The 21,315-nt window shown below is 50.0% G+C and overlaps 1 protein-coding gene across 1 annotated transcript in view; it reads left to right on the top strand.

The window, feature by feature from the left end:
- Aldh1a2 (aldehyde dehydrogenase 1 family member A2) overlaps positions 1-18,612 on the top strand; it is an 85,192-nt gene extending 66,580 nt beyond the window's left edge. Inside the window, exons 8-14 of the mRNA XM_004662501.2 lie at positions 4,219-4,321; positions 5,990-6,174; positions 7,477-7,641; positions 8,271-8,428; positions 10,681-10,755; positions 16,848-16,937; positions 17,955-18,612. Of these exons, the coding sequence (XP_004662558.1) occupies positions 4,219-4,321; positions 5,990-6,174; positions 7,477-7,641; positions 8,271-8,428; positions 10,681-10,755; positions 16,848-16,920 (759 nt within the window). The 3' untranslated portion in view covers positions 16,921-16,937; positions 17,955-18,612. The remainder of the gene's footprint in view (positions 1-4,218; positions 4,322-5,989; positions 6,175-7,476; positions 7,642-8,270; positions 8,429-10,680; positions 10,756-16,847; positions 16,938-17,954) is intronic.
- The last annotated feature ends 2,703 nt before the right edge of the window (positions 18,613-21,315 follow it).

Below are 21,315 nucleotides of genomic sequence, written 5' to 3'. Positions count from 1 at the left end.
TGAGTCTCTGCTGGGAATGCAGAGTTAAGAAGCCACATGATGGGAATGCTATCGCTTACTCTTTCATAATGAGCGCTGTGTGAGGGAGGCTGAAAACAGATCTGCTTTTCTACTGCTCTGACCAGCTGTGGTGCTCTTGGGGAAAGCTGCTTCTGCTCCTTACAGCAAGAAAAACACAGAGCAGGCCCCCCAAGAGTCCCATCTATCCCTGTAAACGCCTCCAGTTAACCAGAGGACTAAGGGGCACATTTGCAATCTCTGCAGATGAGGAAGCTGAACAGGGGAGGTAAAGGCTTGTTAGGAGCCAACCCCAAGACTAGATACCCAGGACTTCCCCATGGGCCAAAAGCCTGCCTATGGTTGGACTTCACCAGGTTGCCAGGGAAGGGGTGGGAGGATAAACACACAGTCATTGTAAAACCTTTGTTGATTGTCAAAAGGGTGATGAACTAAAAACCGAGTCCCTATCTTACAGTCGATATCCATGTCATATACCGAATTTCATTTCTAAAACTATGATTTTCTTTTTTTTTTAACCTACAAATTTCCCATTTCATTAGAATTGCATGGCTTTCCTACACTTTGCCCATTAACTTAACTGCTAAATCCCCTGTGTCTCATGTGACTCCGCCTTCTAGACATGTAGGAGAGGTCAGTCATGAGAGGTGTGGACTTACAGGAGAGGTTAATGGTGAGTGGTATGACACATCTAGGGAGGGGTTCAACATGAGTGGTGTGTATATGTAGGAGAGACTACACGTGAGTGCTGTGCGCGTGGAGGAGGGGTCAGCCATGAGTGGTGTGGCACGTGGAGGAGGGGTCAGCCATGAGTGGTGTGGCATGTGGAGGAGGGGTCAGCCATGAGTGGTGTGGCACGTGGAGGAGGGGTCAGCCATGAGTGGTGTGGCACGTGGAGGAGGGGTCAGCCATGAGTGGTGTGGCGTGTGGAGGAGGGGTCAGCCATGAGTGGTGTGGCACGTGGAGGAGGGGTCAGCCATGAGTGGTGTGGCACGTGGAGGAGGGGTCAGCCATGAGTGGTGTGGCGTGTGGAGGAGGGGTCAGCCATGAGTGGTGTGGCATGTGGAGGAGGGGTCAGCCATGAGTGGTGTGGCGCGTGGAGCCATACCCATGTGTCCTGTCTAAGAAGGGTTGGTCCATCCAAGGCCTTTACAGTCATTCCTCCTTACGTTTTTTAACCTGTAAACATTTCCATGGCATTGTATAAATAATACTATAGCTTAGCTTGCATAGGATCTCCCATACTTTCTTGTCAGATATGTTACCACAAATTTGCCTTGATTACTTTTTGTTGTTGTTTTTTTTTTTTTTCAAGGTAGGGTCTCATTGTAGCCCAGGCTGACCTGGAACTCACTCTAGTCCCAGGCTGGTCTCAAATTCACACTGATCCTTCTATCTCTGCCTCCTGAGAGTTGGGATTAAAGGTGTGTACCACCACACCTGGCCTGGACTCTTTGATTTTAAGCATATCACTTTTCTCTGCTTTGGAGTTACATTTATTATTTTCCCTTCACGGGAATGATAATAAGGAATCCTTCCTATTTTGGGATCGGTTAACCTTCTTCCACTCTCTGAGAAGATTCATGAATAGTATTATATTTTTCAAAGAAAATTTGACCTGGAAACTAAGAGTACCATGGAAAGGCATATGTATGGTGCTTGACCCTGTAATTGTTGAAGGTTGTTGCATCCTAGCCCAATTCTGTACATAAGGATCAGACTGGTCTGAATCTGGGTTATAGCAAAGCACTACACTGGACTAAAAGTACTGCTACAGTCTAATCTAATATTAAATTATACCCATATTTATTTCTAAGTGCACTGCCGAGCCTGCCACACTTGATGGCCATTTCCTAGATTTATATGGAGGTCTCCTGGCTGCAAGTTCCTTATTGGTAAGGGACTTACTCCAACATTGCACCAGGCTGATAGTAGAACTATGAACATATGTTGAGGGAAGGAGATTGGTGAAAAGTTGCCATTGTAGTTAGCTACCTTTGCATTGCTGGGACAAAACACCTGACCAATAGCAGTTCATGGAAGGAAAAGGTTTATTTTGGAGTATAGCCTCAAGGGGAAGCTCCATCATGGCAGTGGAAAGCTTGGTAGAACAGAGGCAGCTGGGCATCAATCCTGCCAGAGCAGCTGCCAGGAAGCAGCAGGAATGAGCTGAGCTATCTAGCACTGGAAAACTGGAAGAATAAACCCTCATGACACACCTTCTCCAGCAAGGCTCCACCTCCCAAGTTGCCACCAGCTGGGGACCAAGTTCAAAATACGTGAGGCTCTGGAGGACATCTCATTCAAACCAGCACAGTTGGGTTTTGTCTAGAGAACACTCCAGATGGAAGCAGCTTACCACATCCAGTTCTCTTGAGGCTGAGCTGCAACTTGACCTTCTTCCAAAGGTGAAGAAGAAAGGTGTCATTCATTAAGATATGCCTTTCAGGATTTAGCATAAGTAAATGTGGTTTTGGGGGAAAGGCTGGCAAAGACTTGACATAGGAAAATCACTAGGTCTTTTCTGATGATTTGGACTGTAGAGTTACCACAGCCATGAAAATAATCACTGGACAATGTTTCTGGTGGCAACAACTGTCAACTCACAGAATGGCCTTATGGTCCAGTTGTCCCCGAGGAATGTCAGGAAGTAGGGTGAAGAGAAGGGTCATGCCAGCTGGTCGGCACTTTCTTCACCTACCCTAACATTTAGTCACCATCTTACTATGTGTAAAACCCATGATTTCTCCTTGGTTTGCTTAAGAAAATGTACTTATGAAGGCATGAATTCCAAAACTCATAATTTGTGAATATGATTTATGCCTATAACAGGTGCTGTTCCTGCTCCATTTCAGATCAGTTTGAATTATAGAGATAAGATTTGGTAGCTTGTAACACCTTCTGGGTGCACAGTAGGGGAAAGAGGGAGGGAGGGAGGGAGGGCCCTGGATTTGGGCCCTACAGTCAGTGTGCAGAGTCCACTTGGTGCTTCTCACCAGCTGGGTGACCTACTGGGTCAGTAACTTCTGACTCTTACATTTGCATAGGCTTTATGGGAGTGAGTGAACACCTGTGATGTCTGTTCCAGCCTGCCAAATTGTGGGCCATAGTCCCTGAATTCTAGTGACTGCCTTTCTTGAAGACTTGCTTGCTTGTTTTCTTCCTGAACTTTTAAAAGTACCCATACACTCACTGTGGATTCTCCCCAGAGCAGAGACAACAAAGCACACTGAATTCCTCACAAGAGCAGGGAATCAGAGACAGTTAGGTTCTCAGTGCCCACTTCCCCTCGGGGTTGGCATGAACCTAAAGGTTGCTGGCTCTTGAATTGGCCTCAAGTACGAGTGTGCCTCTCTCATTAGTACCTTGGGCTCAGTCATAGTGTCTGCTGGAAGTTGCGTGTTGTCACCCCTTCAGAGCAGAGGGTGGAGGCTCTTTCCTGTCCACACGTTTTCTTCCTGGAGGGGAGATAGCACACTTGCTTGTCTGGAAACAGAGCCAGTTCTTCCTAAGGAGTTTGCTTGGAGGTAGGAAAGAGCAGACACGGGGACTGGCACCTTGGCTGGTAGTTTGCCCATTAACATTTAGGGCCTAATGTTAGCATTTCCTAACACCTTGGTAAATAACATTTTTCTACAAAATAAGAAACTAACCTACCTTTTTTCACAGACATTGCCTCCCCTCCTGCTACAGCATTAAATTTATGCCAAATGAGACTTTTTGTTTTTCAAAAATTTTATAGTGAGGCAGAATTATAGCAAAATACAAAAGAATTCAGCCCAGCTAATGAATAACATGGGCAAATGGGGAGATCCAACATTGCCCCACAACAGTGAGCACACCTAGATGGAGACCCACTTTGAAGGCCTGCAGGTGTCTCTTGGCCACCTCCATGGCTAGCTTCTCACCCTTGTCCATGGTCAGCATGGATGGGTACTTGCAAAGTGCCAGGCTGGACTCCATGTGCCACCCTTGTCCGTGGTCAGCACACGTGGGTTCTGTCCTCAGTGCTGGCGTTCGGCTGCATCCCAGCTCACTTGTCTGAGCCATCCAAGTCGACAGCAGAAGTTGTCCCAGTGGGTTCTTGGCTACTTAGGGTCAGTTAACTGTTGTGACCTAATATTGCCCAGAGCTGGCTTTGGTTACCAACCGTCTCGCCTAGGTGGTGTATAAAACTTCCCTTCGTCTCCGTCCTTACAGGTGGGAAAGCTGATCCAAGAAGCGGCTGGGAGGAGCAACTTGAAGAGAGTAACTCTGGAGCTGGGCGGGAAAAGCCCCAACATCATTTTTGCAGACGCTGACTGTAAGTGCCCCCCAAACACCTCCAGGCCCCGCGCGCTCCATGCCCATGTCCTCTGTCGTGCCTCCACTCTTGAGAGGACATGCAAAGAAGGACTCATGACGCTAAGGGCGGCCAAGATATCTTTCTGGGAGGAACAGTTGAATGCTGGGGAGAGCGCCCTTAGCTGACTGCTGCGCAGTTTGGTTTCCAGACAGGAGTCCGCCACCGAGAGGCGGCATGGGGCGAGCGGTGGAGGCCTGGGAAGGGAGCGAGTGAGCAGTAAAGACAGTCTCTTTCTGGGAGGTGGGGCGGGCAGGCCTGGCACCTGGTGAGCGCTGAGACACGAGCGCGCTTCGCCAGCACTGCCCGCGTTGCCCAGCACCACCTTCTCCCGTCGACCGTGCTCACCCTTTCTGCCGCTCCCAGGCCCAGGGCGAGTGTGATGTCACGCTGGGGAGCCGGAGATGGTTAGTGGTGACAGCACCTGCTCCACAAGCCTGCTGACTGGAGCGCAGAGCCTCAGCATCCGCTTAAAGACGGCTGCGCGGAGGGAGAGCCATGGGTGGGTCAGTTCTGTGTGGACAGAGGGTTCCATGTAGGACCCCTCCAGGGAGAGGCCACCTAGTCCGTCTGTTGTGCACAACTGTGCTCTTTTTGTCTTAGAAGACTGTCCAGGGAATGAAATTCCAAACTTCTTCAGTCATCCCTTTCTCCTCCATTCCCTCTGGCACCAGCCCTGAGAGCCCGAAGAGAGGATGCAGAGTCCCGAATGCAGCCCAGCCCGGGCCCCCAGAGCCACCTTTGGTTCCCCACGAGTTGTCACTCTTCCACAGCTTTCCCAGCCAGTGCCACTGATTCAGCCAGTTATGTCACAGGCAAACTCAGACTTGCAGCGCTATCCTGAAGTGCCCGATAAAGAGATGGAGGTGAAAGAATTACCGTACTGCTGCCTGTGCCAGTACAGAGCAGACTTGGTGTCTTCAGAGAAGCGCTGGTGTGGCAGTTTCATCAAGAGCCCAGAGATTAGAAGTTCTCGACTAGTGCCCTCAGGCAAAATGCATAGGAGACACATGTTAACTTGTCCAAACATTACACCAAGCTGACAAAACAAAACCTTCGGCTGGGCATCATGGCACATGCCTTTAATCCCAGCACGCTGGAGGCAGAGGTAGGAGGACTGCCGTGAGTTCGAGGCCACCCTGAGACTCCATAGTGAATTTCAGGTCAGCCTGGGCTAGAGTGAGACCCTACTTCGAAAAACTAACACTTCACATTAAAATTCTTATTTGGGAGTTTCCCTAAAATTGGAAAGATTTGGCAAACCCTGGGCTTATCTTCATCAGTAGCAATAACCACCTCTCATGGCTTCCATTAGTCTCTATAACATCACTTGACCACCTGGAAGACTCATACTGTTACCTTATCAGCCTAACCCTTTGTATAGTGGGATTTGAGATGCCTGTTCCCGGAGATGTGGTCCTATTCTGTTTACAGAACAAGAAAGACCCTCGAGGAGGTGAGGTTGTGCAAGTTCACGTAAGCAGCGTGTCGGGGGCTAGTTAGAACAAGACTAAGTTGTGTTTTCAGTCCACAGCTATCACTGGCATGTTCTGCAGTGAGCTGGGCATCATGCCCGGGCCTCTGGGGAGGGCAGAGCCGTGCTGAGAACGTGGGTGCTTCCTCCCATAGTGGACTATGCCGTGGAGCAGGCTCACCAGGGCGTGTTCTTCAACCAAGGCCAGTGCTGCACCGCAGGGTCCCGCATCTTCGTAGAGGAGTCCATCTACGAGGAGTTCGTGAAAAGAAGCGTGGAGAGGGCCAAGAGGCGAATAGTGGGGAGCCCCTTTGATCCTACCACTGAGCAGGGTCCTCAGGTAGAGAAACTGAAAACATTTATATATTTATTTTTGTTGTTTTTCTGAGGTAATCTCGCTGTAGCCCAGGCTGATCTGGAATTCACTGTGTAGTCTCAGGGTGGCCTCTAACTCACAGTGATCCTTCTACCTCTGCCTCCCCAGTGCTGGGACTAAAGGCGTGCGCCCCCACGCCCAGCATGCATTCCCTTTTTTAAACTTCATGCTTGGCTAGTTCTGACGTGGGGTGCTTAGTGGGGCCCACCAAAGCAATGCCTCCCCTTTCAGCTGGCTCCTTGCCCTTCATGGCTGAAGACGTGGCGTGGGCATTGCTTCTTTCTTACTCTTCCCCTTCGGCGAGCTGATCTGAAGGGGACTCGGAGAGTTAGTGACAGAGGAACCCTTAGTAGGGCAGTGCGAGCTTTGAGGACAGAGCCTAGCCCTAGCCCTCCTCATCACAGCAGCTGCCCAGCTCATCTCCTGACATCTGCAGACCTGTAGGAGTGAAAGCAGGGCCGGCTGACGTGCCCTTCGGCTGTGAGGTTGGCTCTTCGTTATGCCCCATGGTGGCTTCGAGAGGGCTCCCAAGGGGAAAGGCGCTTTTAATCTGTGGCTTATCCGCGGATTTATAAGGGCATTTCTGATCCAGGTCTTATCTGGGGCTCTAGATAAGGCATTTTTCTGGTCAAGCAAAACACTGTTCAGTTTGGGAAGCATTGAAAAGAAGATCTATATTCTAGTTGGGTAAGCTCGTGTGTATATAGGTTCTTACACTATTTACCATAATAACTGGATAACTGTTGGTGTTGGCCTATTTTGGGGGACTAGGAATCTTGCCTTTACTCTTTAAATTTAACCCTAACCCTATAAAAGTGTAGTAGAGGGGCTTGGGAGATGGCTTAGCAGTTAAAGATGCTTGCTCCCAGTAGGATTTTGATGACTGTCAGAAGAAGCTGTATGTTATCTATTGTTTTTTGTCCTTTTAATGTCAGTTTAACTTGCCTAATTGTTGGACATACGTCAAAATTTCCTCATGTAAACCATGAATAACAAATTAGTCAGTTTCTGCATCATGTTGGTACATTTTGTAAGCCTTCAACTGGCATTCAGATTGGGCACAATCATATGATCACTACACCTTCATTAGATCCCTCCATATGTTAGTGAACCATACCACATTTCCAGATTTTCTTTACAGTTCAAGAATCAGTTTCATGTGGTGTGACTGGAAAATCAGTGTGTGAGGAAAGTCAGAGGACAGTTCCTTGGCGCACGTGTGGTCACAGGGGGTCCATGCGCCTCACCGGCTGCTCTCTGCTGCAGATCGACAAGAAGCAGTACAACAAGATCCTGGAGCTCATCCAGAGTGGCGTGGCTGAGGGCGCCAAGCTGGAGTGTGGAGGCAAAGGACTGGGCCGCAAGGGCTTCTTCATTGAGCCCACTGTTTTCTCCAACGTCACGGACAACATGCGGATCGCCAAGGAGGAGGTACCACTGCCACCACGGTGTCCTTGCTACAGTCACATCTCCATGGGGTGGTTTTCATCTTTCAGACAATTTCAGAGCTTCAGCCCACCCATAGCAGTTTTGAGAAGAGAATTTAAACTATAGGCAAGCAAACTACATTGAGGTCAGGGGACATGCTGTGCAGTCATGGTTATTACAGCCACAAGAACAATGGTGAGTCACCAGTAACAATCAGTTAGTAACACACTGGCAGCCTTTGGTTCCCCTAAATGTCGGCCACTAAGCTGTCTGTCGGCCAGCAGAGAGAAGACATCCCAGGGTGGCTTCTGTGTGGGTGAGGAGCCAGAGCAGTTCTCAGGGCTGGAGCAGGCTTGAGGGTCACAAAGATAGCATTCTCTTCTGCATCTAAAGAACACACAGTGGGGTCAAGGATGCCAAGGCAGTGCGGACAGAGATTCTAACCATTTGACATTTGACATTACGCTTATAGTGTCATGCTTAGGAAGATGGCATATTTTACAGTTCTGTGCTGCTAAACTTGAGTGTCATTTAAATTTTTTGAGGCAGAGTGAGCTTGCTCTAAGATGGAGAGAGCAGGTAAAAGAATGAATAGCACGATAACTTCACTGAGCCAAAGGGTTTTGTTGCAGATCTTTGGTCCTGTTCAAGAAATTCTGAGGTTTAAGACCTTGGATGAAGTCATAGAAAGAGCCAATAACTCGGACTTCGGACTCGTGGCAGCTGTCTTTACCAATGACATCAACAAGGCACTCACAGTGTCTTCTGCAATGCAGGCCGGGACTGTTTGGTGAGCTCAGAGGCATCTCACTGTTAGACCCTGTTACAGTTAGCATCACGTTGCTGTCAGAAAGAGCAGCTTGCGGGAGAAAAGGGTTTATTCTGGCTTACAGACTCAAGGGGAAGCTATATGATGGCAGGGGAAAATGATGGCATGATCAGAGGTGGACCTCACTTCCTGGCCAACATCAGGTGGACAACAGCAGCAGGAGAGTGTGCCAAATACTGGAAAGAGAAAGCTTGCACCCACAAGCCCACCCCCAACAATGCACTGCCCCTCAGGAGGCTACATTTTCCAAATTGCCATCAGCTGGGGACCTAACATTCAGAACACATAAATTAATGGCAGGGGGGACACTTGAATCAAACCACCACATTCTATCCCTGGCCCCCATAAACTGATAACCATCTGTGATATAACATGTAGTGCATTTAGTCCAACTTTAAAAAGCTCCCAGAGTTTTTAGCAACCCCAGTGATGTTCAAATATCCCCATAGTCCAAGGTCTTTTAACTGAGCCATAATACCAATAAATAAATAAGTAAGTAAATAAATAAATAAATAAAAATAATGACACAGAATAAACTGAAAATCATGGCACTGGACATAGCAAAGAAATATAAAATTTAAAACAAATAGGGCAAATATCAAACTTTGTAGCTCCAAATATGACAACTCTAACCACTGACAAGCCTCCAAGTACAATAAATTAACCAGTGCTGAGTCTCTGGAGTTCTAATTCCTCCTTTCCAGCTAGGTTACTCACAGTACAGGAAAACTTCATCCAGTGCTGGCAGCTCTCCTTGGCTAGTGCTTACCTGTCCCCTGGGTCTCCACTGCAGCCCACGGTCACCCTCACGACTGCACTGGGCCTTTGTGCAGATAATCCAACAAGCCTGCTGCACACTGCCCACGGCCATTTCTACAAACAAAACCATGTTACCAATTCAGTGACCCTCTCTTTCCTGACATTTGTTATGTGCCATAGTACCAGATAGGCTACCAATTTGTTAATCAGGGAGAAATCAGCATTCAGGTCCCTTCCAGAGAGTCTGCATTCTTCCTCTTGTCCCAGTGCAGGTCAGCTGGTCCAGTCTCAATGGTTGTAATCTCTCAAACAATTGCAGTCGGACGGGCAGCAGTTTCAGTTCAAAGTTTCATTTTTTCTGTGCCATATTCCTTTGCTCACACCAGTCCATTTCTATGCAATGAAACCTTGCACAAGTTCTCAGGACACAGCCATAACAGCAAGCTTCTCACAAAAACTGCTTCTAGCCCAGTCCAGGCAAAACTCTTTCATCCCCTCATTAGCCAAATCTCAGAGTCCATAGTTCTTACTGCATTCAGGTCTTTCAACTCTGACCAGAATGGTCCATCAAGCTGTACTTACAGCACTGCAAGGTATCTCTTAGGCCAAGATTTCAAATCCTTCCACATCCCTCCTGAAAAACAGTTCCAAAAGGCCAAAGCCACAGAATCAGGTTTTTAGTAGCAATGGCCAACAGTTGAGGAACTAGCATTCAGAACATAAATTTATGGAAGATGCCTAATTCAAACCACCACAGCCCCTGAGGAGTTCCATTGGTGATGAAGAGGCCTGTGTTAGGTCATGTTTCATCACTGTTATGAAACACCTGAGGCTGGAAAACTTGATCTGTTAAAAAGGTTTATCTAGCTCTCAGGGAGGCTCTAAGTCCAGTGATCACATGCAGACTCTCGCAGGGCCCTTCTTGGTGGCATTGCCCTCTGGCAGATGGCTGTGGTGAAAGTGCATGTGGGAGGAAGAGATCATGTGACGCACAAACAACCAGGGGGAAAGTGAGTGGGTCAGGCTTGCTCCTGCAACAGCACACTCTTGCAAAAGCTCAAGGGTGCCACAGAAGCTGCCGTAGTCCCTTCCTTCTGAGAGCACCCCTCCTCCCCTGACCTGAGGATCCCCTCTTAATGGTTTCACATCATCACCCAACATCACCAGCCTGGGGGCCAAGCGTGCAGTCTTCGAGTGCCTGGGGGACAAACCACATCCAAACTGTGGTTGGGAGGGTCACGGCGACACAGGCAGAGCCCTCTGCAGGGTGGGAGGCGCCAGCCACATCTCAGTCTAAGAAGTCACTTCACGAGCTGAGTCGCCACGCCAGAGTAACTGTGACCTTCTCACCTAGAAAAGAGAACAGAACATGAAGCATTTAAAAGAAATGTCATGCCAGGGGGATTGTTTCTGTGAGGTAGGATTCATACTGACAGGGTGATGTTTTCTTTCAGGATCAATTGCTACAATGCCTTAAATGCCCAGAGCCCCTTTGGTGGGTTCAAGATGTCTGGAAATGGGAGAGAAATGTAAGTGTCAAAGTTGCTGATGCCCACAGGGAAATAGGAGTGGCAAGTGCCAGCACAGAGACTTGGAGGAGCTGCACCCGCCATTCGATAACTGCTGTGTTCTCTGTTTGTCTTGCTCTGGCCTAGCCTAGCCCGAAGCTCCCTCTGAGGCGGTGCGGCTTCCTCCTGCAGCGCTGCGGTTGTAGGCGCAAGCTGCCGCACCCAGCTCCCGCTCACTTCTTACTGCCTGCAGGCTACCATGAACTGTTAACGTGGTTCCAAGCAGAGTTAGATGCAGCTCCCATTCACGAAGAGTGAACAGACAGCAATCAGGGCATCGGGTGTTCAGTTTCATTTTTGAAAATACAGAGGAAAACCTGCATGTTGTGCTTTGGGGTCACAGAAAACCCCATCAAGGACCTGCCATGGCAGGACCCAGGATCTGCCCTTACCAGCTGCCAGCCTTAGGGCCACGTCTGCCCTGCAGAAACACTACCTGCTGCCCGCACACTGGGCGAAAATCCAGCTCTCCAGTGATGAAGCTTTGTGTAAAATCTCTCTTTCTTGTACATTTTCATTCCCCACAGCACAGCAGTGAGCCCTACAGGTTGCCACTCTCCCCTCCCCCATGTAGCTTCTGGCCACCCCTGTTGAACTCACCAAGGCCACTTGCTGGTGTCCCTTGCTCAGCCACTTTAGGTCGGCTAAAGCTGAGAGTGCAGGGTCAGGACAAGGGATACATGTATATACGTTTTATTTTATTTTTAAAAATTTATTTATTAGTCTATAAAGAAGTAGGCTTCACTAGGGTGTTTTCTAACTTTTTTTTTTTTAATTTCCTTTTCCTCTCCTCTCATTCCCCTTTTCCCGTCCACTCTTGAACCCTCACCAGCTTAGCCTCTTTTCTGCTTTTTAAAAAGAATATTTTATTTTTATTTATTTATTTGACAGAGTGAATGAAGCAGAGAGAAAGAGAGAGAGAGAATGGGCATGTTAGGGCCTTCAGCCACTGCAAATGAGCTCCAGATGCATGTGCCCCTTGTGCATCTGGCTTATGTGGGTACTGGGGAATTGAACCTAGGTCCTTTAGCTTTGCAGGCAGGTGCCTTAATTGCTAAGCCATCCTTCCAGCCCCTCTTTTCTGATTTTATACCACGTTTCCTTTTGTCCTTTCCTCCTTTCTATCACCTCTTGGTCTCCTATCTTGAATCATAGCCCACATTCAGCCTCACATTCTCTTATACATACATATAAACATTAAAAGCTAGGACCCACATTTGAGAGAGAACATGTGTTTTTTTGTCTTTATGTGCTTGGGTTACCTCACAGTTCTATCCTTTTTTTCTGCAAATTTGATAACTTCATTTTTCTTTATAGCTAAGACTCTATTGGACCACGTTCACATTCTCCAGTTACCACATGATGGACATTTAGGTTGTCTCCCTCTCCTGGCTATCACGAGCAGAGCAGCAGTGAACTTAGGTGTGCCAGTATCTCTGGGGTTGGATATTGGAACTTTGGCTAGGCATATACTTAGAAGGGATGTAGCTGGGCCATCTGGTAGTTCAAGTTTTAGCTTTTTGAGAAACCTCAACACTGATTTCCACAGGGGCTGCAGCAGTTTGCACTCCCACAAGCAGTGATTAAGGGTCCCCTCTCTCCAAAACCTCACCAGCATGTGTTGTCATTAGTTTTTCTGGATGACAGCCAATCTTACTGGGGTGAGGGGAAATCTCAGAATTAACTAATTAATTTGTTTACAAGCAGAGAGAGATAGAGGGAAGGGAGACAAACAGAGAGAATAGGTATGCCAGGGCTTTTAGCCACTGAAAACAAACTTCAGGTGCATACACCTCTTTGTGCATCTAGCTTTACATGGATGCTAGGGAATTGAACCTGGGTTTTTAGGCTTTGCAGGCAAGTGCCCCAACTGGTGAGCCATATCTCCAGCCCACCAGAGTAGTTCTAATTTGCTTTTTCCTAATGGCTAATGGACCAGAACATTTTTATAAAAAAATACTTTATTTACTTATTTGTAAGCCCAGAGATACAGACAGAGTATGGGCACACCAAATCACTGCAGAGAAACTCCAGATACATGTGCCATTCTGTGCATCTAGCTTTATGTGGGTACTGGAGAACCGAACTCAGTTCCTTAACCACTTAGCCATCTCTCCAGCCCTCATTTTAAAAAATATCTGTTGACCATTTGTGTTCGGCTTTTTGAAGATACAAAGTAAACATGTATCAAGAGCTTTAAAGGGAATTGTTGGGAACTGCGGAGTTTTGAAGGCCAAGGTTGTTTCTGGCATATGAAGAATGTTTTGGCAGAGACGAGTGGAAGAAGAGGGTAGGAGGATTTTGCAGGAACAGTGATAGTTGTTTACTCCTTTCAGGCTGCTGTGGCAGAATACCCCAGCCTCAGAAGGAGGTAAATACTAGAAGTTTACTGCTCATGGTTCTGGGGATTTGACCCAATATCAAAGTACTAAGTGGATTTGGTGTCAGGGACAGTCATTCCTCATAGATGGTACTTTCTGCAACCTCGTGCAGTTGAAAGCCAAGGAAGCTCGCTCAAGCCTCTACTAGAAGGCTCTCATCCAATTTGTGAGGGTGGAGCCCTCATGACTTGATCACTTAATACTATCACATTGGCCACTTACTTCCAACATGTGGATTTGGGAGTGACACAGACCTTCAGACCATGGCAGCTGCCTTTAATTAAATGTCTGCTATGTATCTGGCTTTAAGCTAATGTCTTTCCTAACTGGTCTCATCTGGTGTTTGCACTGGTTTTATGGGACAGACCCACTGATCTTTGCATTACAGATGGCCCCAATAAGGAGAGAAAGGGTAAAATAGTTAGCTAGCTTGCCCAAGGCACACAGCTGGCAAGTGGCAGGTCTGCGGTTCAAATCTGTGAGCTGTGAAATCCAGCCATGGAAGTGTGGGGGCTGGGCACAGGGCCTCTCCAGGGACAGGATTAGAGCCCAGCACAGTCCTGGAGTGTTAGGGACCTGCAAAAGGATGACAGCAGAAGTAAACTAGACCCATTATTGATTGGTTTTGTAAGTGGCATTCATGGGATGAGTGGTAGCCAGAGCCTTCTAGAACTGATGCATTCTCCATCCAATAAGAGTCCACTTGCATTTGAAGCGAGCTGAACCCAGTTTTCTAACTCCCGTGATTCAATTCCTCCAGTCATTTTGGAATGCATGTATTTATTTTATTATTATTTTTTGAGCAAGTGCTTGGTTCATAATTGCCAATAACAAGTTTTGAGCATAGACTATCGAGCGCTGTATTTGGTCTGTGGACGGGACGGAAGTGGCGCTCACTAAGTCCCTCGCAGTACTGCTGGGTACGTGATGTGCATGATGTTGGAGCCCTGGGGAAGCCCATGAAGCGCTGAAGTGGCCCCGGGGTGAGGGCTCGGGAGAGGAGGGGAGTGTTCGCCAGGTTTCACCGGGGTCTGTCGAGGAGAAGCAGGCTTGGGCAGATGGAGAGGGGAACATCTTTTCAAGCTCGGAGAGTAGAGCAGAGAGGGCATGGCGTGCAGAGGCACTGTGGGAAGGTGCTTGTGGGACGTGCTGTGACCACATCGGCCAGGAGTGGGGTTCGCAGGGTTCCCGTCTTTGAGCTGCTGCTTCCTCAGCCCTCATGGTAGTCCACTAGGTAGGTGACTTTGAGTCACTGCTCAGAGGTGGACGCTAACGCCTCTGCTTCCCGGCTGTGCAACTTTGGGCAAGTTTCTCCATCTCTGTGAAAGCTGCTGTCCTCGTCTGCAAGATGGGCGATGAGAGCCCCTTCTGCAGGGTGCCGCTGTGAGGAAGCGCTGTCCTCGCCCCGCTGCCCGCCACCCTTGATACCGCTCAGAGAGACCGCGGACCTTCCCTCTGGATGCGCTGGTTTGCCTTGTGACCTGCAGACTCAGTGCCCACCCCGACAGGAGTAGAAGGGAAGTGCCTTCCACCGACCTGCTATAGTTTGGGAGTGGGCCGAGTAATTCCTGATGTGGCTTGCTGGATGCCACCAAAGCCGACCTTTTCTCCCTGACCTCTGAGTGTGTCTCCTTGGTTCATCTTAGAACGGTCACCTGGTCCACTAAGAAGCAGGCATGGGGGCTTCTCGTTGTTTCTGTGGCCTTAGACCCTGTGCAGCCATGACTGTAGCCACAAAGAGGTGGAGGCACGTCAGGAATGAGGAGTGGACCTCCTGGACAGCAGTGGCTCCTCCTAACTGTGGGTCTGGTCATGCAATTTGAGAGAAAGACTGGAATGAGGTGGCAAAATTGCTGAAGGGTCCAGACTCCAGGACTTTCAGCTGATCTTCTCAAAGAGTCGGTCAAATGGCCAACTGTACCCCTTCCGGGTCCCTCTCCAGACCTGTTGAGATGGAAGGTCAAGAACGTACAGGTCAGACGAGCTCCTAGGATGATACCTGGGTGTGCTGAGGCTCAGTAACTGTCACCAGAGGCAGCTGAGCAGCTAACAGAAGGGGTCACTTGACCATGTCCTTGAGCCAGCCGACAGCAGAGCTATTGGTGCGCCTGTCTGCTGACCTCTCCAGGGTCCTTTGCTTCTCCACACTGCCTCCACCATGCTGCTCTGCTGTCACTGCCTCTCCTTGGTGTTCTGAGCACATGGCTGTCCTTTGACTATAGACTTGAGTTGCTTTCTTTGCCACAGAGCCACCTTCATCTCTGCCCGGGCTACAGAGGAGCCCTGCCCAGCCACCCGGCCTCCCAGCGCTGCATGTGGCCTGACACTGTGGGAGCCTGTGGTCACACTTGAATGCAACTATACCAAGATGTTTCTTCTTGTGTGCAATCCCTCACACTCCTCATAGCCTGGAGAACCAAGTGGGAGGAAAGTGTGGTTCAGGGACTGCCCAAGTGCGTGCACAAGCCAGAGACAGGAGGGAGTGACCTCACTTCCAGCGGGAAGCAGATGATGTCCTGATGGAGAGACACATGCATGGTGGCCCCGGGGCAGGGAGAGAGAGAGAGAGGGCACGCCAGAGTTCAGCTGGTCATGAAGACTCCCAGGGCCTGGATGGAGTTAATGAGGGAGGCCACCATGGAATTCTCACTCTTCTAAGTAGAGTGACCAGACAGATGAGACAGTGTACTTGCCCAGTCTCCCCATCACACTGGTGGTGGCCCTCTGATGGCCCAGGGGAAACCTTATCAACTCTGGTATGCTTGGGGCTCAGAGGAACTACCAACAATGCTGTCAGAGCCACAGGGCCCCCTGAAAAGACTCAAGATGAGCCACTTCCCTAGGTCGTGTTTTTATGGCCCAGGAACTGTGCCTCTTACAACCGGCCACTGTAGAAGATAGCCTTACTTGTTAAGATCTGTCATACTCAAAGGCCACTGAGTGCTCTTTCATTTTCTCTTGGTGGCAACTGTGTGTATGGGGGTGCTCCAGGTACGCCTCCCAGAGTGGTGACGCTGTGGCAGACACCCTCCCTCAATCCCAGTCACCTGTGAGCTCCTACCCCAAGCCCAGCCCAGCCCAGCAGTGGCCTAGAATGACTCATTACAGTTCTTCTGACAGTCTTTTATCTACCACCAACCAAGATCCCAGTGGCCAAAGGAGCATCTTAGGGGGAATGCTTACTAACAATTCTCGCTGTCTTTTCATTGGTTAGCATTTCCTGACGCCCCTCGATGTGGGGCTTCAGGCTGGGGGTCAGGGCTGCGGGCAGGACTGACTCAGGACCGTGGCTGCAGGGGCTGCAGAAGGTTTGAGTTTCCCATGGTAGCCTGCAAGAACCCCTCCACAGTTAGGACATCTGAGGATTAAGAAAGGGAGGCCTTGGCTTGGGACTCTCAGGCTTTCCTCCCTCCAGAGGCAGCTCCCCAGGCAAGGTTCCATAGTGGGGACATCACACAGAAGAGAGACTAGAGCTGGCTTCGGCAGAGCGGCACCCCATGGGGTCTTAAAGAAGTGGTAACGTTCATGAGATGGACTCTCTGCGCTCAGGCAAGCTGGGCCCTCCCTCCGCTGGGAGTGTGTGGTGGAGGCCCCGCTGTCGTGCTGTTAGCAGAGGCTCCCTGCTCCTTTCCCGGGAGCCCGGCAGCTCACGCGGTTCCTCCTGTGTTGCAGGGGAGAGTGCGGCTTGCGGGAGTACTCAGAAGTGAAGACTGTGACGGTGAAGATCCCGCAGAAGAGCTCGTGAGAAGGCCCAGGAGGAAGGTGAAGGGGAAGGGGAAAGGCACCGGCCCTCTCCCTCCGCTCTCTGTAGGCCCAGTGCTCAGAAGACAGCTGAGCCTTCTTTAAAGATTGAATTGACATATAGCAAGCAGGTCACCTCATGGTGGGCACAGGCCAGCTAGACAGGGTTCTAGACCCTTGGTGGGATCACGGCAGTGCCGAGGCCCCGGTGCTAGGGAAGATGGGAGGAGCCAAGGGCACGGCTGCTGCTTGTGCCAGGGGTTGTAGGAGCTGGTGCTCCGTCACGGTGCTCCCTGGAGGAAGGTGGCCTTGGTGCTGCCTTCATGCCTCCCCTTCCAGTCTCTCCCACTCACCACCCCCCCCCCTCCTCGGAGGAGACTTCAGCTGAGCTCATTTAGGGCAGATGTTTGGGCCTGGAACAATTTTCCAAGGTTTTGCAGCCAAATTACCATTACATGTTATCCATTTCTTCAAAGCAAAACATGAGATGGTTTTAGTTACAGAGCCCGACCAGACTAAAAACGCCAGGAGCTGGTACACTGCAGATGTCCTAAGGAGTAAAGTTTGGGTTATTCCTGACTCAGTCTGCTTTCCTGCACCCATAAATAATACCAGGGAACAAAGACAAGGACAAGTGTAACCAGAAGTCATCCGAAGTAGTTTTCGCTTCTGAACTTGTTATATACGTTGGAGTGTGTGTGTGTGTGTGTGTGTGTGTGTGTGTGTGTGTGTGTGTGTGTATTTCTTGGTTATTCTGGAATAAAGCAAGGCACTTGGTCCTTGTTTTTCCTAGGTAGGTAAGATCTTCTCTAAAGCTTAAGACCAACCAAAACACAATACCAGTTGACTCACAAAGTTGGTGAGGCAGGGTGCCTTGCAGAAATGATTCTGTTTCCAGTGCTGGTTGATAATTCTCCTTAGGTGACTGACTATATACTCAGAGCCACAGTTCCCACTGCACCTCCATCAGGCCTGAAATCCACTGGCAGTGACCTCAAAAATCTGGGCAAGCCTGAGAGTTTCTGTCTCTATTTGCAGAGTTCCAGTGTGCCCTGACTGCCACACTCCACCAGAGCTGCTCTGCCGTGCCTGCCCAGCGGCTGGCCACTCACCACTGTGGCCTCTCAACCAGCAAGCTTCAGCCGACAGAGGGGAGGGGAGCCAAGCTCACCTTCCTCCCAGCCTCGCCCTCCTCTTCCTCCTTCCTTCCAGTGACCCCAGCTTGGTGCAGGCGGCAGCATCAGTCCTTCCCCTCTCTCTCCACTGCTGAATCCAAGCCAGTCTCCAACCTTGACGAGCTTCATTTATTTAAGAGTACCAAACATCATGTAGAATATGTGGAATGTGGGCAACATAGGTACATGTATATACATACACACACATAGATCCTCCTGTATTTAACTGTCTTCTGCTTCTCACCACACCCAGTTTTGGTTTCTATTTATAGCCCTGTCTGTCCACAGTGGGTGGAAGCAAGCTCTCCTTGCAAATGACAGTGCACTCAGCGGTTGAAGCCTTGACAAGCCACTGAGCCCCTCAGCGAAGGGCCTGCTCATGTCTTGTAGCGCATCCACGTGAACATGCCATTAACCAGCTGTTACCTTTAAGCTGCAGTATAGGATGTGAAAAGGAAGAGTTATTTCTTTTAATTTACTTAAAAGAAACTGTGCTAGCAATAAAGCATTTATATTGTGTATTCCTTGGATGGCTGTGTCTGTAAGTCTGTCCCACGAAGTCCGTTCTGCTGGGTTTTCAGCTGTCTTGTGCTCTCATGTTACTGAGGAGTAGTGTGGGAGTGAGTGTGTGAGTGTGTGTGTGTGTGTGTGTGTGTGTGTGTGTGTGTGTGATGTGGTGTACACAAAGGTGCCCCATACACTCACCTGTGGCAGGACCACTTGCCCACGGTGGCCAGGGTAGAACATCAGGTGTTCAGTTCCATTGCTTTTCCGCCTGGTGTTGCTCTGAGCTGCAGTCTCTCCACTGATCCAGAGCTTACAGGGCTCTGTGGTTCCAGGGTCACTGCTCCCGGCAGGACGAGGGCTCAGGCACGAGTGGCCTCGCCCATGTGTCATACTTGGGATCTGGAGGCTTGAACGTGAGCGTTCTCAGGCTCCCTCAGGCCCTCATGCTTGCATAGGAAGCACTGCACCCCTGCTATGGCATTTTTACAGAATACATTAGATGAAAAAAATAAACTTGTGCTCTGACACTGTTCGCAATGTTCACATGGTTTTGTGTGGAAAATAAATGTAGCCAAATATATGAATAACCAGTTTCACACAAAATAGCCTATGTGAATTTGTAGAGCCATCTCTCACCGACATGAGCCACAGTCTGAGCTGACGCTGCTGGTGGCGTCTCCCAGTGGCTTCATTGTAATTAATATACCACTTCCCTGGAAGTTAAGTCTTGGGGGGGAGAGCCTGACGCCAGGCCTTGGACATCTAAGCTGTAGGTGATCAGGGGACATCAGATCAAGCTCTCCCAGAGGTGATTGGATGGGCACGTGCAGAGGTGACTTACCATGGCATGAGCACTGATTAACACCAATACAGACAGAGTGAGATTACAACAAGACCACAGCCGGGAAGGAGGTGGCCGGTAGGATCTCCAGAGGCTACAGGCAGAAAGGAAACTGAGAAAGCCCCCCTCCATCCCCCCACATTCTCTCCTCAGCGGTTATGTCAGTTACATGAATAAGCAAGCCAGATGTGGCCACCGCCTTGTAAACCTCACAACAGTGGCAGCCTTTGACATCTCAAGAATGCCTTCCCAGGGCACAGTTTCAGGAGGGTAACGTGCCTTCCCCAGGTCCGCTCGGTGGGCCTTTGCCCACGGCAGTAGCTGACAGCATAGTGCGTCAAAGGGACACGCACAGGCAGGCCTCTCGGCAGAGCGCCTTAGCTGCCACTCACAAGGTGTGGGGCTTCGGGTAGGACACGTCACACCCGTCGGTCGCCATCTCCCAGGCCCTCTGTGGTGACCCGTGGTCATTCCCCGCTGCCTGCTTCACGGAAGAGCTGCTCTTCAGCTCTCAGGAGTGTCGGGCACACAACCCTAAGCAGCCACGGAAAGGAACAGAACATGGTCTTTGTCTCTTTGCTGGCCATCCTGTAGGGCATCGGGATCCCTCGGTCCTCGCCCAGCTCTGAGGCCATCGCGTGTGCCCTGGCCCTATGGCACAGTCCTCTGGGAAGCCTCATAGGAGAGGAGCGCCTCAGCCAGGGAGGGTCGCAGGGCTCTGGGAGCAGCCATGGCTGCCCCCTCCCCGGGGCTCGGGCTCGCTACGCTCCACACAGTGCTAACACGCGCCGTGGGGTGGTGGCGAGGCCTGGGGGCCTTGCCCAGTGGGGTGTTCTACAGCCCTGTTCACTTGTGGGCCTGCCGGAGGGCGAGCGCAGCCAGGTCCCAGGAGCTGCGTGAGGCCCTGTCTGTGACTCTGCTGCCTGACCCTCGCCTGCTTCTTGACCATATTGAGAGAAAGGTTGGCCTGTTGTACAGACTTTGGTGGAAAAGTCAATGGGGGAGGTTCCCCGTGGTCCTTTGTGTAAGTAGCGAGGGCCTGGCTGAACCCCCCCCCAACCCTTGCAGGCTGCGAGCTCCCCATGGCCTCAGGGCTTCAGGACTTGGGCAGGTGCTCCACTCCCTTAGTCTATTTCTCAAGAGCAGTCCCGGGCTTTCCTTTCCTTAAGAAATTGGTATGATATGTCAGGCAGGTTTGAGTTGCCTAGTTTCTTTCCTTCCTTCCTTTCTTTTCCTTTGTGGAATGTGGGCAACATAGGTACTCCTTCCTTCCTTCCTTCCTTCCTTCCTTCCTTCCTTCCTTCCTTCCTTCCTTCCTTCCTTTCCTTCTTTCCTTTTTTCAGGTAGGGTCTCACTCTAGCTCAGGCTGACCTGGAATTCACTGTGTAATCTCATCGTGGCCTCAGACTCACGGCAATCCTCTTACCTCTGCCTCCCACGTGCTGGGTGCCTAAGTTCTTTTCCAACGTGGTGCCCCCAGGCTGTGTTGAGAAGTGTGCCTGTGGTTTCATATTTTAATACTGTGGCAGCACAAAAAGCGTACCAATTCCAGCCCACCTTGGCTAGAACGTAGAGCCCTCCAGCCCCTGCTCCACCTATAGCCACACAGGGTTTCTGGGGCTCTGGTAAGCCCTCTCTTTCTGATTTGAGACAGATGTGTCCAACCCAAGGTCTGGTGATGTTTGAACTCAGTTGCTTTGAGATGGGAACTTAGAATGACAATTCTCATGACTTCCCTGAGGATGGCTGAGCAGCAGGGCACAGGAACACAGAGCACCTAGGGAGCCGGAGCTTAGCAAACCCAGGCAGGGAGCTGTTTGCTGAACAGCTAAGGAGGCCCCAGCCTCCATGTCCCAAGTCAGGTTCATTCATAAAG

This window comes from Jaculus jaculus, chromosome 10, assembly GCF_020740685.1.
Source record: "Jaculus jaculus isolate mJacJac1 chromosome 10, mJacJac1.mat.Y.cur, whole genome shotgun sequence".
NCBI classification, from domain to species: domain Eukaryota; kingdom Metazoa; phylum Chordata; class Mammalia; order Rodentia; family Dipodidae; genus Jaculus; species Jaculus jaculus.
This window is presented reverse-complemented; position numbering and strand designations above follow the sequence as displayed.